Raw genomic sequence first — 17898 nt, forward strand, 5'->3', positions numbered from 1 at the left:
CTTGACAATACCCCATAGATCCTCTATGGGGTTTAGGTCAGGCGAGTTTTCTGGCCAATCAAGCGCAGTGATACTGTGGTTATTAAACCAGGTATTGGTCCTTTTGGCAGTGTGGGCAGGTGCCAATCCTGCTGGATAATGAAATCCGCATCTCCATAAAGCTTGTCAGCGGAGGGAAGCATGAAGTGATAATTTCCTGGGCGACAGCTGCGCTGACTCTGGACTTGATATAACACAGTGGACCAACATCAACAGATGACATGTCTGCCCAAACCATCACTGACTGTGGAAACTTCACACTGGACCGCAAGCAACTTGAATTGTTGCCTCTCCACTCTTCCTCCAGACTCTGGGACCTTGATTTCCAAATGAAATGCAAAATTTACTTTCATCTGAAAACAGGACTTTGGACCGCTGAGCAACAGACCAGTCCTTGTAAAGGCTTAGGAAACCTTTGCAGGTGTTTTGTGTTGATTCGCTGATTAGAGTGTGACACCATGAGTCTACAATCTTCAACTTTTACCCAATAATCAAATTTTCTGAGAGATAAAATTTTGGGTTTACATCAACTGTTAGCCATAATCTTCAATATTAAAAGAAAAAAAAATGCTGGAAATAGATCACTCTGTGTGTAATGAATCTATATAATATATGAGTTTCACCTTTTGATTGAATTACTGAAGTAAATTAACTTTTTTATGATATTCTAATTCATTGAGCAGGACCAGTGTGTGTGTGTATATATATATATATATATATATATATATATATACACATATATATACATACACAGGAATATATACATACAGGTAAATACATAGACATACAGATATATATAAATATGTGTATGTATATATATATATATATATATATATTATATTATACATACGCACATAGGAACATATACAAATACATAAAAGGCACACATATACAAGCACAAAGACACATTCACATACAGACCCATATATACTCACACAGGCTCATATATATATATATATATATATATATATATATATATATATATATATATATATATATATATATACACAGTACAGATAATGTAGTAGATTTCACAGGCAGTCCTATGTAACACCACATCTTCGTTTTATCTGTTCTTTAACCCCTTCCCGACATTTGACGTACATGTACGTCATGGAAAGCATTGACTTCCCGCAAAATGCCGTACATGTACGTCAAACGTTTGGCACCGGCTCAGAAGCTGAGTCGGTGCCATCATCGTCGGATCTCAGCTGTATCTTACAGCTGACATCCGACTGTAACGGCGGTGACCGAAATTAGCTTCGATCCCCGCCATTAACCCCTTAAGTGCAGCGCTCAAACGCGATCGCTGCACTTAAGGTGTTTGCAGCTCATCGGAGCCCCAGCAATGAAATTGCCGGGGTTCCGGTGGCTGCAATGGCAACCGGAGGCCTAATACTGGCCTCCCGGTCTGCCTAGCACCGAAGCCGGTCAGGATCCGCCCGGCGGCGGAGCCTGATCGGCTTCCGTAGCTGCCGGCAAGATGGCGCCGGGTCAGGAGCTGATCCGGCGTCATCAGCGGTGGAGGTCAGCTGTACTGTACAGCTGACATCCACCTGTAACGGCAGGAACCGGAGCTAGCTCCGATCCCTGCCATTAACCCCTTCGATGCAGCAATCGAAAGCGATTGCTGCATCGTAGCGGTTACTAGCAGATCGCCAGCCCTGACAGGCAATCGGGACTGGCGACTGCTGTTATGGCAACAGGAGACACAATGGTCTCCTGCTCTGCCATTACGGAAGCCGATTTAGGCCCCGCCGGGAGGCGAAGTCTAAACGGCTTGCTGTCAGTGAATGACTGACAGATCTAATACATTGCACTACATAGGTAGTGCAATGTATTAGAAAAAAAAAAATCTGACCGTTGGACCTTCAAGTCCCCTAGTGGGACTTGAGAAAAAGTGTAAAAAAAGTATAAAAAAGTGTAAAAAAAAGTGCAAAAAATAAAAGTTTGAAAACAATAAAAGTTTCAAGTAATCAAATAACACACAATCCCCCTTTTACTCTTATCAAGTCCTTTATTATTGAAAAATAATAATAAACCATATGTATTTGGTATCGCCACGACCGTAACGACTGGAGGTATCAAAATATTATATTATTTATTGCACGCGGTGAACAGCGTAAAAAAAAACGTAAAAAACTTTACCAGAGTTTCTGTTTTTTGGTCACTTTGCCCTACAAATATTACAATAAAAAGTGATCAAAAAGTCACACGTATCCAAAAATGGTACCTATAAAAACTATAGCTCGTCCCGCAAAAAACAAGCCCTCATACAGCTCCGGCGACAAAAAAATTAAAAAGTTATGGTTCTCACAAGTTGGCGACAGAAAAAATACATTCTTTTTACAAAAGTAATTTTATTGTGCAAAAAGTTGTAAAACATAAAAAAGTGCTATAAATTAGGTATCGCCGGAATCTTACTGACCCGCAGAATAACGTTAACATGTAGTTTATAACGCGTGGTGAACGCTGTATAAAAAAAACAAAAAAATCTGTGCCAGAATTGCGTTTTTTTGTTTACCTGGCATCCCAAAAAATAGGATAAAAGGTGATCAAAAAGTCACATGTACCCCAATATGGTACCAATAATAACTACAGCTCGTCCCGCAACAAACCAGCCCTCATACCGCTACGTCTATGAAAAATAAAATTAGTTATGGCTCCAATAAGTCAGGAAATAAAAAAATATGCAGTTGTGCCCGAGGGGAACATTTCTTCTGTTTCAAGAGGCGATTTATCAAGGACCTAAAATTAGGGAACCAGGAAGGGGAGGGCCCAAACATATCCGCTGGAAGCGACGGTGCCCGTATTATACCAGGACAACACTTCCCAGCAAAATTCCCCAAACTACAAAGGCGCGGAGTGTGGACCAAAAGGGGGATAATAAAGGACGCCATATATCACTGCGACACCGGCCTGTGCAGAAAGGATTGCTTCACAGCGTAACGCACATCTATGGATTATTTTATTGTTTTTATACCACCTGACTATGCCCCTTATATACTCCGCCCCGCTTACATGTACCCCCACATTATAAAACACCAGCAATACTCAAACAAATATAGTACCAAGCAAAATCCGCTCTCCAAAAGCCAAATGGTGCTCCCTCGGCCCTGAACCCTACAGCGTCCCCAAACAGCAGTTTCCTTCAACATATATGGCATCGTCATACCCGGGAGAACCCTTTTAACAATTTTTGGGGTGTGTCTCCAGTGTCATAAGCTTGGCATGACATATTTGCCACTGAATGGCATATCTAGGGAAAAATATAAATTTTTAATTTGCACCATCCGCAGCGCATTCATTTATGGAAAAGACCTGTGGGGTGAAAATGCTCACTACACCCCTTAATAAATGCCTTGAGGGGTGCAGTTCCATAGTGGGGGTCACTTATCAGGGGTTTCTTTTTATTATTTCACATCTGAGCCTCTGCAGTTGTGAACCAATACTTTGTAAATCGCCAAATTAGGCCTCCACTCCGCATGGTACTCTTCACTTCTGAGCCCTGTCATATGTCCAGACAAAAGATTAGGGTCACATGTAGGGTGTTTCTAAAACCGGGAAACACCGCATAATAATTAGAGGGCTGTCTTGTTATGGTGGCCCAAGCCGGGCACCACATATTGGCATATCTATGGAAAAAAATCCAATTTTCACTCTGCAACATTGAGCGCACACTAATTTCTACAAAACACCTGCAGGGTTAAAATGCTCACTACACCCCTAGGTAAATGCATTGAGGGGTGTAGTTTCCAAAATGGGGTCACTTCTGGGGGGTTTCCACTGTTTTGGGCCCACAGGTGCCCAGAAACCAATCCAGCAACATCTGCACTCCAAATGGCGGTCCTTCCCATCTGAGCCCTGCGGTTTGCCCAAACAGCAGTTTATGACCACATATGGGGTATTGCCGTACTCGGGAGAAATAGCTTTACAAATGTTGGGTTCTTTTTTTCCTTTATTTGTTGAGAAAATGAAAAAATTTGCGCTAAAGCTACGTCTTATTGAAGAAAAAGGACTGTTTTTATTTTCACTGCCTAATTCTAATAAATTCTATGAAACATCTGTGGGGTCAAAATGCTCACTACACCCCTAGATGCATTCCTCAAGAGGTGTAGTTTCCTAAATGGAGTCCCTTTTTGGGCGTTTTCATTGTTTTGTCCCCTCAGGGGCTTTGCAAATGTGACATGACCTCCGCAAACCATTCCTGCTAAATGTGATCTCAAAAAGTCAAATAGTGCTCTTTCCCTTCTAAGCCCTGCCGTGTGTCCAAACAGCCGTTTATTACCACATGTGGGGTATGGTTTTACTCGGGAGAAATTGCTTTACAAATTTTGTGGTGCTTTTTCTCCTTCAGTCCTTCTGGAAATGAGAAAAAATTAGCTAAACCTACATTTTCTTTGAAAAAATGTAGATTATTATTTTCAGGGCCTACTTCCAATAATTTCTGCAAAAAAACTGTGGTGTCAAATCGCTCACTATACCCCTAGATAATTTCCTCAATGGGTGTAGTTTCCAAAATGGGGTCACTTGTGGGGGGTTTCCACTGTTTTATCCCCTCAGGGGCTTTGTAAATGTGACATGGCCTTCGCAAACCATTCCTGCTAAATTTGAGTTCCAAAAGCCAAATGGCGCTCTTTCCCTTCTCAGCCTCGCCGTGTGTCCAAACAGCCGTTTATTACCACATGTGGGGTATTGTTTTACTCGGGAGAAATTTCTTTACAAATTTTATGGTGCTTTTTCTCCTTTAGTCCTTGTGGAAATGAAAAAAAATTAGCTAAACCTACATTTTATTTGAAAAAATGTAGATTTTCATTTTCACAGCCTACATGCAAAAATTTCTGCAAAAAACCTGTGGGGTCAAAATGCTCACTATACCCCTAGATAATTTCCTCAAGGGGTATAGTTTCCAAAATGGGGTCACTTGTTTGGGGTTTCCACTGATTTGTCCCCTCAGGGGCTTTGCAAATGTGACATGGCCTCCGCAAACCATTCCTGCTAAATGTGAACTCCAAAAGCCAAATAGCGCTCTTTCCCTTCTCAGCCACGCCGTGTCTCCAAACAACCGTTTATTACCACATGTGAGGTATTGTTTTACTCGGGAGAAATTGCTTTACAAATTTTGCGGTGCTTTTTCTCCTTTAGTCCTTGTGGAAATGAGAAAAAAAATCGCTAAACCTACATTTTCTTTGAAGAAATGTTGATTTTAATTTTCACGGCCTACTTCCAATAATTTCTGTAAAAAACCTGTGCGGTCAAAATGCTCACTACACCCCTACATAATTTCCTTGAGGTGTCTAGTTTCCCAGATGGGGTCACTTTTGGGGGATTTTGACTCTTTTGGCACCGCAAGAGCCCTTCAAACCTGACATGGTGCCTAAAATATATTTTAACAAAAATAAGGCCCCAAAATCCCCTAGGTGCTCCTTTGCTTCTGAGGCCGGTGCTTCAGTCCAGTAGCACGCTACGGCCACATGTGGGATATTTCCTAAAACTGCAGAAACTGGGCAACAAATATTGAGTTGCATTTATCTGGTAAAACCTTCTGTGTTATAAAAAAAATTGTATTAAAAATGTATTTCTGCAGAAAAATATGAAATTTGTAAATTTCACCTCTACTTTGCTTTAATTCCTGTGAAATGTGTAAAGGGTTAAGACATTTTCTAAATGCTGTTTTGAATACTTTGAGGGGTGAAGTTTTTAAAATGGGGTGACTTTTTTGGGGTTTCTAATATATAAGGCCTTCAAAACCACTTCACAACTGAACTGACCCCTGTAAAAATGGCCTTTTGAAATTTTCTTGAAAATGTGAGAAATTGCTGCTAAAGTTCTAAGCCTTGTGAGGTCATAGAAAAATAAAAGGATGTTCAAAAAACGATGCCAATCTAAAGTAGACATATGGGTGATGTTAATTAGCAACAATTTTGTGTGGTATAACTGCCTGTCTTACAAGCAGATACATTTAAATTGAGAAAAATGCTAATTTTTGCAATTTTTCGCTAATTTTTGGTGTTTTTCACAATTAAATACTGAACATATCGAGCAAATTTTGCCAGTAACATAAAGTCCAATGTGTCACGAGAAAACAATCTCAGAATCGCTTGGATAGGTGAAAGCATTCCGGAGTTATTACCACATAAAGTGACACATGTCAGATTTGAAAAATGAGGCTCTGTCAGGAAGGTCAAAAGTGGCTAAAGAGGGAAGGGATTAATATTGAACACACACTTACAAAGAAACACACACACACACACACACACACACACACACACACACACACACACACACACACTTATATACACATAGACACACAGAAACTTACCATCCCTCCTTGCTGACAGGATCACATGCTTTGTGCAGGACAGGCTGTGGACGGAGCTTCCTTTTCTCTTGCTCCTCAGCTCTTATTTGCTCCGTGTATAACTAAGAGCAGAGGACAAAGCAGAGGCAGAGCCCAGTGGCGCCCCCTACATGCTGGGAGGGTGCAGCGACCTGAACACCTCTAAGGCCGACCCTGGCTGGAGTTTCTTGTTTACTATGTGTATCTTCATAATTTTCGGGGTCTTTACTTGCTGTCAGTGAATTGGAGAATTCTTTTTTTACCTCTAGAGGCTAAAAACAAGTCCTAATCCACCGACACAGCTACTTTGCCCATTACTTGTATCAAAGTTCTCTCTTGTAAATGGGTGGTGCATGTGTCAGCCTCTGAATGTAACACAAATATATCCGTTCACTGACAGGAAGCTATACTTACCTAAAACGCCTTTAATTTAAAAAACTTAAGCAGACTATCAATTGTCTGCAACTGCATAAAAATGGCCAGACATGTTCAAAAGATTCAGATGTGGTAGAGGCGTAACATGTAATCATTGGACCCCATAGTAAAAATTAAACCGGAACCTTATTGATTATGCCCCTTTCCAGAAAGCCGTACCTAAAGCACCAGCATCATCAGCTGTCAGACCACAGTTACTTAAACTCAGTACTCTCAATCTACTGACATGACAGATGTGTGGGGTCAACAACATCATAGACCCACCAACCAACTCATTCCAAGAAAGATCAATTTCTTCAGCATCCTGGAGAAACGGCAACAAAGAACCTAAAGGAAGATAAACGTTTACATCTGTAAGGAACATACATTGTTGTTGAAGATAGTGATATACCTGCTTATGATAATAAACAACATTGACTAATTCATATGAATTACTGATCTGCATCTCTTCTCAAGAACCAGAACCCTCAGATTTTCTTATCCCTACTTATAAGCGGAATCCTTCTTCTCCTTCCTCCATTGTCAGTCATTTCCATTGATGCAACAGGGGTCACAAGGGCCTTGTTCTCCCAATACGTGGTGTCCCAGATGTGGGACCCCTAGTTGTAAGATATTTATCATGTATCCTACGGATACACCATAAATGTCTATGGCCGGAACACCCACTTAAAGAAGTTTTCCGTGGACACATCTATGGCATATCTGATTGGTGTCTGATCGGTGGAAGCCTGCGCTCAGTGGCTGTTTCCCTACTGATCAGATATTTATGACATATTCTATTAACATGATATAGATGTGTCTAGTGATAAAACTCTTTATATTTTTACAATTGTATTGAAAATAATTTTGCAGGTAAGCTGCATACAGATTTCAAGATGAAACCAGAACAATTTTTAATTTTTACTTTCTATTTTAGTGTAAATTATACATAAAGTGAACTATAGCTTGAATTCAGTACAAGATATGTAATGTAATTATAATAAGACTTATAACTGGAGTGGACGATACTAACATATGTAGTGACATAGTTGCCTAGCTGTGTAAGATGGCCCCTTAAACCAGCACATCTAGGAGCAATTCTAAGCCATGTAATTAATATGCAAACTCTAATAGCTATTATATTTAGGGATAGGTAATGTTCCAAAAAACACCCTCCCATCATAAATCAATAGAGCACTCCAAACATATTCGAACCATACCATTGGAAAAGGAACATATAGCCAATTGTATATATAAAAGTATAACAAATTTTATTACACATCTAAGACAAACAAAGTTTATCTCAAGGTAATAATGACTCTAGTAAATGGTATAGCAGGACAGACTATAAATGCTGATCAGAACAAGTTAACAATCTATAGGATGGAACATGGGATAGGTTTAGTACATGGATGACTGTGTACAATGTACATAAAACAACCTTTTACAAAGGCCAGTCTTACTCATCTCAGCAAGGTCTACCTACGTAACAACTGTGTATCCCAACGCGCGTTTCGCCATGTTTTGCTTCCTCGGGGTGCATGCATTTATAGTCTAGAGTCTTTATTACCTTGAGATATTACTGTTTTTAAACTTTGTCTTAGATGTGTAATAAAAGTTGTTATACTTTTATATATATACAATTGGCTATATGCTCCTTTTCCTCTGGTAGGCTACGCAATGTAATGTAGACTTGCATCCAAAAAGACACATTTCCATAACGTTACAATGCTGGGTTGCAAAAAATCCTTGGTTAGGTCTAGAGTTCTATATTGCTTTATTGAATTGCACAATATGTACAGGTTAGTGCAGCTGTGTTGCACCATCTCAGTCACATTGTATGTAGACTGGGAAATCAGAATCAATAGGCAAGTTGTTCTGCCAACCTGCAGGGTCACATGTCGCTCCAGGGACAGCAGCACTACTGCAGGTCCTTACTACAAGTGAAAAAAGTTACAGCGTAATCTCAATGCAGAAAACATGAAAGGGGTAGTATGAGATTAGAAAGATATGGCTGCTTTTCTCCAGAAACAGCGGCACTCTTGTCCATGGGCCGTCTGGTATTGCAGCTCAGCTCAATTTCCTTGAATTGGGCTGCACAGGGTTTGTCCAGGCATGTTTTTAATACTGATGACCTATCCACAGTATATGGTCAGTGGGGGTCCGACACCCGGATCCTGCACCCATCAGCTGTTCCGGCTGCTTCCGGGCTCCGGATGTTATGCAGTGGTCGGTGCCGGAAGGCTATGGCTTCATACACTTCATAGCGAGCGTGCTGTGCTACTGTAGCTCTGCTCTTATGGACTTGAATAGGTGCAGAGCTGCAGTACTGCAGCACGGCCACTATACTGTGACCGGAGCCATCTGCTTCTGGTACCGACCACTGCATAACATCCGTTGCCTACAGGCACCAGAACATCTTATCGGTGCGGGGTCCGGATTTTGGACCCCCACCGATCATATACTGATGACCTATCCTCATACCTGAACAGCCCCTTTAATATCAGACACAACCCAGTGGCTCTGGAAGAGAGCAGCCATATTTTTCTTATCTCATACAACCACTTTAAACAATCCTTTGTGAGCTGAATCTTGCATGCAGGGGTACAAGTAACATAATACAGTACTATTAACTGTGGTCCGATGAAATATCAGATCATTATTGCAGTAAACTAAGTTGTACTTACCAAGCTCTTTTATGCCAGTTGCTGTCATACCACAGTTATTCAGGTTTATAAACTGAATTTCAGCTTTTTTACCAAACTTCTCCATAAACTGCTTCACTTTCAACCATCCAGATGTATCTGAATCCAGCTCATCCTCTTCTGTGCAATGCAAAACATTGTAGGCAAAATTATATAAAACAGAAACTATCCCAGTAGAAATACAAGTCTCACATTTATCACAGCAAGGCCTTCTATATGATGTTCTGTACATGCACCATATGAGTTACAAATTATTTCCTGCTTTAAAACCAGTCCTCCTTGGCAGTATTTTGGGGTAGAAAAATGGTACCCACGTGGAGATTTTTTTAATCAGTTTGGATGCAGTTTTGCAGTCTCTATTGAATCCTATAGGGGGATTATCGACATCCATTAGAGCATGGCCCATTTTTTTTTCCTACTGCAGCACACAAGGTGCAGACATACATCTCCATTCAAATATATAGAGTCAAATATAGGTACTAAAACCTCCATTGGAGAACATTACCACTGTATTACGGACTCTGCACCAATTGCAACTGGTGCAGAGCCTTAAAGAGGCTCTGTCACCACATTGTAAGTGCCCTATCTTCAACATAATGTGATCGGTGCTGTAATGCAGATTACAGCAGTGTTTTTTTATTTAGAAAAACTATAAATTTTGACAAAGTTATGACCTATTTTAGATTTATGCTAATGATCTTTCTTAATGCCCAACTGGGCGTGTTTTTACTTTTTGACCAAGTAGGCGTTGTGGAGAGAAGTGTATGACGCTGACCAATCAGCGTCATACACTTCTCTCGATTCATTTACACAGCACATAGTGATCTAGCTAGATCACTACAGTGAAGGAAATAAGTATTTGATCCCTTGCTGATTTTGTAAGTTTGCCCACTGTCAAAGACATGAACAGTCTAGAATTTTTAGGCTAGGTTAATTGTACCAGTGAGAGATAGATTATATATAAAAAAAAAAAAAAAGAAAATCACATTGTCAAAATTATATATATTTATTTGCATTGTGCACAGAGAAATAAGTATTTGATCCCTTTGCCAAACAAGACTTAATACTTGGTGGCAAAACCCTTGTTGGCAAGCACAGCAGTCAGACATTTTTTGTAGTTGAGGATGAGGTTTGCACACATGTTAGATGGAATTTTGGCCCACTCCTCTTTGCAGATCATCGGTAAATCATTAAGATTTCGAGGCTGTCGCTTGGCAACTCGGATCTTCAGCTCCCTCCATAAGTTTTCGATGGGATTAAGGTCTGGAGACTGGCTAGGCCACTCCATGACCTTAATGTGCTTCTTTTTGAGCCACTCCTTTGTTGCCTTGTCTGTATGTTTCGGGTCATTGTCGTGCTGGAAGACCCAGCCACGAGCCATTTTTAATGTCCTGGTGGAGGGAAGGAGGTTGTCACTCAGGATTTGACGGTACATGGCTCCATCCATTCTCCCATTGATGCGGTGAAGTAGTCATGTGCCCTTAGCAGAGAAACACCCCCAAAACATAATGTTTCCACCTCCATGCTTGACAGTGGGGACAGTGTTCTTTGGGTCATAGGCAGCATTTCTCTTCCTCCAAACACGGCGAGTTGAGTTAATGGCAAATAGCTAAATTTTAGTCTCATCTGACCACAGCACCTTCTCCCAATCACTCTCAGAATCATCCAGATGTTCATTTGCAATCTTCAGACGGGCCTGTACATGTGCCTTCTTGAGCAGGGGGACCTTGCGGGCACTGCAGGATTTTAATCCATTACGGCGTAATGTGTTACCAATGATTTTCTTGGTGTCTGTGGTCCCAGCTGCCTTGAGATCATTAACAAGTTCCCCCCGTGTAGTTTTCGGCTGAGCTCTCACCTTCCTCAGGATCAAGGATACCCCACGAGGTGAGATTTTGCATGGAGTCCCAGATCGATGTCGATTGACAGTCATTTTGTATGTCTTCCATTTTCTTACTATTGCACCAACAGTTGTCTCCTTCTAACCCAGTGTCTTACTTATGGTTTTGTAGCCCATTCCAGCCTTGTGCAGGTCTATGATCTTGTCCCTGACATCCTTAGAAAGCTCTTTGGTCTTGCCCATGTTGTAGAGGTTAGAGTCAGACTGATTAATTGAGTCTGTGGACAGGAGTCTTTTATACCGGTGACCATGTAAGACAGCTGTCTTTAATGAAGGCACCAAGTTGATTTGGAGCGTGTAACTGGTCTGGAGGAGGCTGAACTCTTAATGGTTGGTAGGGGATCAAATACTTGTTTCTCTGTGCACAATGCAAATAAATATATATAATTTTGACTATGTGATTTTCTTTTTTTTTTTTAATATAATCTATCTCTCACTGGTAAAATTAACCTAGCCTAAAAATTCTAGACTGTTCATGTCTTTGACAGTGGGCAAACTTACAAAATCAGCAAGGGATCAAATACTTATTTCCTTCACTGTATGTGCAGTCACTTACTCACACATTAACGTTACTGAAGTGTTTTGAGAGGGAATAGACATCGATTCCAACCGGGACGTGATGTCTATTCACAATCCTGACACTTCGGTAACGTTTGTGTGGGACTTACAACACAGCATATTGAGATCACGCTGTGCCTTCCTAGTATTGAGTGCATATACTGGACATACTTTTCAGTAGACCAACATTTCCGTATTAAAAATCATTTTTTAAATTGGGCTTATATAATATTCTAATTTTCTGAGACACTAAATTTTGGGTTTTAACTAACTGTTAGCCATAATCATCAACATTAAAATAAAAAAATGCTGGAAATATATATATAGATCACACAAGAACATTGCGACAGCAAACTGCGAACACTAATCACACACACACACACACACACACGCACACACGCACGCACGCACACGCACACACACACACGCACACACACACGCACACACACACGTTATGTGCTGACCTTTAGCAGGACTGGTCTCTTCATTTCCTTTTGTATAGTTCCCGTAATCCCCAGGTACAGGCTTGTTATTAGAAGCTTGTTCATTCTTTCCATTTTCTGTCTTTGTAGCGTCTTTATCGAATACCTTGAAGAATCTCTTTACTTGGAATATGTCACTCTTTCCTTTATCTGACTTTTTCCTTTGTATTTGACTAAAGATCAAATCGAATGGAGACCTTTTCGGTACTTCTCCCTCCTTCTTCTCTGATCCTTGTTATATGTAAAAAAAATGACAGTATAGTGTATAGTATTGTAAAACATATGAGCACTATAATTGCAGTAGAAATGAGAATGAACATTGTTTATTCCTATTTAAAGTGGTATCCTGATTTCTAAAAATAAAATTTATTGTATCATGAAACGATAAAGAATTTTCTAATATACTTTCTATATGAATAGGTCACAGTTTTCGATAACGTTGCATGCTGTAGTTCAATGGGTACCTGGTTATGTGGTGGACGCACAGGTGCACAACCCATTACAGTTAGGCCATGTTGACACAGCGTAAACACTGCAGAAATTCCATCAGGATTTTCTGTGCAGAAATTCCGCAGGGAATTACAGTAGAAGCAAAGTGGCTGCCCCATACAGTATAATGCCCCCATAGCCACCTCCATACGGTATAATGCCCACACAGATGCCCCTATACAGTATAATGCACGATAGTGGCACAATGCCCCTGTAGATAGTGCCACAGTGCCCACTGTAGATAGTCCCCACATAGATGGTACCAGGGCCACATACCACCTCAGTGCCCACATATTAAGTGCCAGTGCTCACATATAAAGTGCCAGTGCCCACATATTGCCACAGTGCCCATGTAGATGGTGCCCATATAGTGCCCATGTAGATAGTGCCACAGCCCCCTTGAAGATAGCGCCACCCTGCCTGTAGATAGTGCGAACCCCCCCCCCCCTGTAGATAGCTCCATTGGGGCTCCCTCTATGAGTGGAATCCCGAGCCAGAGAATCAGTGTCGACGCTCTGGCCGGGGATTCCTCTCCAGGAGGAGCCCCTGACGTCACTGTCCATATATGCATATATGGATAATGACGCCACAGGCTTCTGCAGGAGGGTAATCCCCGGCCAGAGCATCTGCAACGCTCTGGCCAGGGATTCCTCTCTGGGAGAAGCCCCTGATGTCATTGCCCATATATGGATAGTGACACCAGGGGCTTCTCCAGGAGCAGAATCCCCGGCCAGAGTGTTGGCAATGCTCTGGCCGGGGATCCCTCACCAGGAGAAGCCCCTGACATCACTGTCCATATATGGATAGTGACGCCAGGGGCTTCTCCAGGAATGTAATCCCCGGCCAGAGTCATATATGGACAGTGACGGCAAGGGCTTTTCAAAGACAGGAGTCCACCGGCCAGAGAGCTTGCGCTGCTCTGGCCTGGGACTCCATAGTTGAATGCTGAAGCAGGGAGCTGATGGTTCCCTGCTTTAGCATTGGATTCAACTATATCTGCATCCTGAGGACGCATATACAGTTGAAATCGGGACATACCACCGGCCGCCCAGGACAGTGGGAAACCGCCTGAAATCCGAGACTGTCCCGCTGAATCCGTTAAGGTTGGGAGATATGTTACAGGTGAATCTTTCGCTTTGTATAGAGACTTACAGATATAGGACAGTACATAAATACCTTCCAACTCTATCAATTGGAGGGCTAGTCAGTTTTTTTACTCTTAAGACTGCAAGGGTCGCTGTCACAACTGGGCCACAGTGCTAAATAGCTTTAGTAGCAATAGTATAATCCTGCACAATATCATTATGTAAGAAACGTGTAACTGGATGAAAGAAAAGACTGCATTATAGAAGTGTATAACATTTTAAGTACTGAGCCTCAATCTCAACAATGAAATGGAATAGGAGGGTCATGATAAGCAAAAGGGTATAGTGGGTGATGGGCAGAAGAGCGGATATCCCGCACTCAGGACAAGTATAGGTAGATGCTGGGATACCTGCAGTATTCACTACACACCATTTTTGCTCAGTTTTCAATGTTTCTTAACAAATCATTTATTCGAGAAGATATTCGAAAGAAATAAACGTGTAGTATTTGTACAGGAAAATTCCCTTAATCCGGCATTAACAGGGCCTGGTAGCTGTTTGATTAACAAATGTTTTGGATAATTGGACGGTTATAAGAATTCCATATGGTTTAACTCCAAGAGTAGAGAACCTACTGGAAGATTGGACAAAATAACATGCTACATCACATATACTATATGGCCATTTATAATAAGGAAAATCAAGCACACAGCCATGCTATTTCCATAGACAAAAATTTGTAGTAGCATGGGTTGTATGAAATAGCTCAGTGATTTTAAACATGGTACTGTCGTAGGATGCCACCCAGGAGCGGGATTAAATGACCACCTAGGGTTCCAACTTTCCACAGGCAGGAGGGGGTGCAATTAAATTTTATTGAAAAAAAGTAAAATTATTGTGGCGTTACACTGCATAACATGCTAACCAATGAGCAATTCCGTCTTAGTGAGGGAGGTGCTCATTGGTTCAGGAAGCCCAGGGAGCAGTGAGCATGGCTGACATAACTCACTGCTCTAATGTTCCAGGCGTCACCACTGCACTGGTTCCTGACGCCATTCAGTATGTAGTGTGCGATGGTGCACACAGCGTCCTGACGCGTTAACCCTGGATGGGTCGGCATCAGGACCCACTGCGGCGCACCTGGAATACACCTGGAGTGCAGGTGTACTTCAGGTGCGCCGGAGTGGGTTTAGGTGCGCTACAGTGTCGCCCATTTGAATGGAGCAGTGGTCAAACTTGCATTCTATTAATTTTCTACGGGGCTGACGGAGATAGCCAAGTGCTGTACTCGCCTATTTCCAACAGTCCCATAGAGAATTAATGGTGCAGTAGAGTTCACGCGTGACCACCCCTCTATTCAAACGGGTGACACAGGATCCCAGTTCTCACAATCGATGGGGGTACTAGCAGTTGGAAAGGCAACAATCAAAAATGTATCACCTATCCTGTGAATAGTTGATATATCATTTTCATGGGACAAACCCTTTAAAGCTTTTAAAGACATTTTAGACAATTATATGCTTTCAACTTTTTGGTAACAGTTTGGATAGGGCCTTTTCTGTTCCAGCATGACTGTACCCCAGTGTACAAAGCAAGTTCCATAAAGACATGTTTGATGAGTTTGGTGTGAGGGATCTCGAGTGGCCCGCACAGAGTTCTGACCTCAACACTATCAAACACCTTTTGGATGAATTGGAATGTCGATTGCGAGCCAGGCTCTCTGATCCAACATCAGTGTCTGACCTCAAAAATACTCTTTAGGATGAATGGGCACAAATTCCCACAGACACACTCCAAAATCTTGTGGGGATGTACAACAAGCTCATATATGTGTGATGGTCAGCTGTTCACTTACATTTGACCATTTAGTGTATGTTGCTATCACAAGTCTGTTATTAGAGGAGTCTCATTATTTGGTATCTCTACACAATTTTCTGCTTCTGATCTTGTCATGTGTGGATTATCGTATAATAATTGAACCCCACCACTGCCAAGGACATATCTCATACATCCTGGCAGGAAGGCCCTTCAGTAGCAAAGGACGTTTCTGATACGTCTTTGCTACTAATTGCTCTAACTCAGCTACAATCTATGTCTTGTTTGAAAGCTAAGATTCTTGGCATTTAACTCCTTAACGCCGAAGGACGGATATATCCGTCCTCAGCAGCTGCTAGTTCGCGCAGGAGGACGGATATATCCGTCCTGTGATGGCGCGGGTACTGCCAGTGTCCCCACGCGATCAGCGGCAGGAGCACGGCTGTTCTACACAGCCTGGCTCCTGCTGCAACTGCCGGAATCGAAGCGCGCTTCGATTCCGGCAGTTTAACCCATTAAATGCCGCTGTCAATAGTGACAGCGTCATTTAATGTGTTTGACAGAGGGGGGAGCTCCCTCTGTCACCCGATCGGCGCCCCCGCAAACAAATCGCGGGTCGCTGTCGGGTTTCCAGGACAGCCGGGGGTCTAACAAAGACCCCCAGGTCTGCCTTCAGCATCTGCCTGTTATGCGATGCCGGAGGCATGACCTAACAGGTTGCCTGTCAGTTTTACACTGACAGGCAATAATGCTTTGGTATACTAAGTATACCAAAGCATTATATATGCGATCAGCACATCGCATAGTGAAGTCCCCTGGTGGGACTAAAAAAAAAAATGTAAAACAGTTAAATAAAGTTTGTGAAAAAAAATAAAAAATAATTACAGTCAAAGTCAAATAAAACTACTTTTTTGGCCCAAAAAGTGGTTTTATTTAGTAAAACGGTCAAAACAAATCACACATACACATATATGGTATCCCCGCGTTCGTAACAACTTGACCAATAAAATGAACATATTAATTAAACCGCCGGATGAACGGCGTCCAAAGAAAACGCAAAAAACAACGTCAAAATTCTCTCTTTTCTCCCAGTCCCCCCATAAAAAATAAAATAAAAGTTAATCTATAAGTCCTATGTACCCCAAAATAGTACTAATAAAAACTACACATTGTCCCGCAAAAATCAAGCCCACATACGGCCACATCGACGGAAAAATAAAAACGTTACGGCTCTTGGAACGCGGCGATGCAAAAACAAGTAATTTTTTTCTAAAAGGCTTTTTATTGTGCAAACATAGGAAAAACATATAAAACCTTTACATATTTGGTATCCCCGTAATCGTGCCAACCCATAGAATAAAGTTAACATGTTATTTACGCTGCATAGTAAACGGCGTAAATTTATAACGTGAAAATCAATGCTGGAATAGCTGCTTATTTTCAATTCTCTCCTAAAATAAAGTTAATAAAAGTTAATCAATATGTTATAAGCATCTAAAAATGGTACAATTACAAAAGACAACTCGTCCCGCAAAAAACAAGCCCTTATACGGCTATATAGACGGAATAAAAAAAGAGTTACGACTCTTGGAATGCGACCATGAAAAAACAAAAAATAATCCTTGGTCATTAACGTGCAAAATGGCCCGGTCATTAAGGGGTTAAGCAAGACCTGGATTGCAGCCTGAGTTAAAGCAGGTTGAAGTGGGAGCTGCATATATTTACAGCTCTCACTTCTGCCTGTACGGAGGAGAAAAGGGCCAGCAGGGGAAGTGCAGGCAGGGGTGCAGGGAGAGAAGTAGATGCTGTGATCCTCCTCTTGTTCATGTATGACTGTAGATGACCCCACAGGGAAGGGTAATATGTACTTTTTTCATGTTATCACTCCCCCTTGTCAATCAGAGAGCATATTTGCCACATATGGGGGGTTTGTCCTGTGGTTTTTTTCTTTACTTTTTAAGAAAAGTAGTGAGAAGATGAACAGTAGCTGATTTAATCACCCCCTCTGCACCTTATTATGCAATTTATTGACTTCATAACTTGGATGTTTACCAGCATCTGAATCGTGGCA

At 41.6% G+C, this 17898-nt stretch overlaps 1 protein-coding gene across 1 annotated transcript in view; it reads right to left on the minus strand.

The window, feature by feature from the left end:
- Positions 1–15516, minus strand: part of LRRC31 (leucine rich repeat containing 31) — a 48577-nt gene extending 33061 nt beyond the window's left edge. Inside the window, exons 1-4 of the mRNA XM_075863658.1 lie at positions 15453–15516; positions 12421–12669; positions 9481–9618; positions 6974–7141 (exon numbers count right to left, since the gene is read on the minus strand). Of these exons, the coding sequence (XP_075719773.1) occupies positions 6974–7141; positions 9481–9618; positions 12421–12669; positions 15453–15516 (619 nt within the window). The remainder of the gene's footprint in view (positions 1–6973; positions 7142–9480; positions 9619–12420; positions 12670–15452) is intronic.
- Between the last annotated feature and the right edge of the window lie 2382 nt (positions 15517–17898).

The sequence above is a fragment of the Rhinoderma darwinii genome, chromosome 4 (genome assembly GCF_050947455.1).
Source record: "Rhinoderma darwinii isolate aRhiDar2 chromosome 4, aRhiDar2.hap1, whole genome shotgun sequence".
In the NCBI taxonomy this organism is placed as follows: domain Eukaryota; kingdom Metazoa; phylum Chordata; class Amphibia; order Anura; family Rhinodermatidae; genus Rhinoderma; species Rhinoderma darwinii.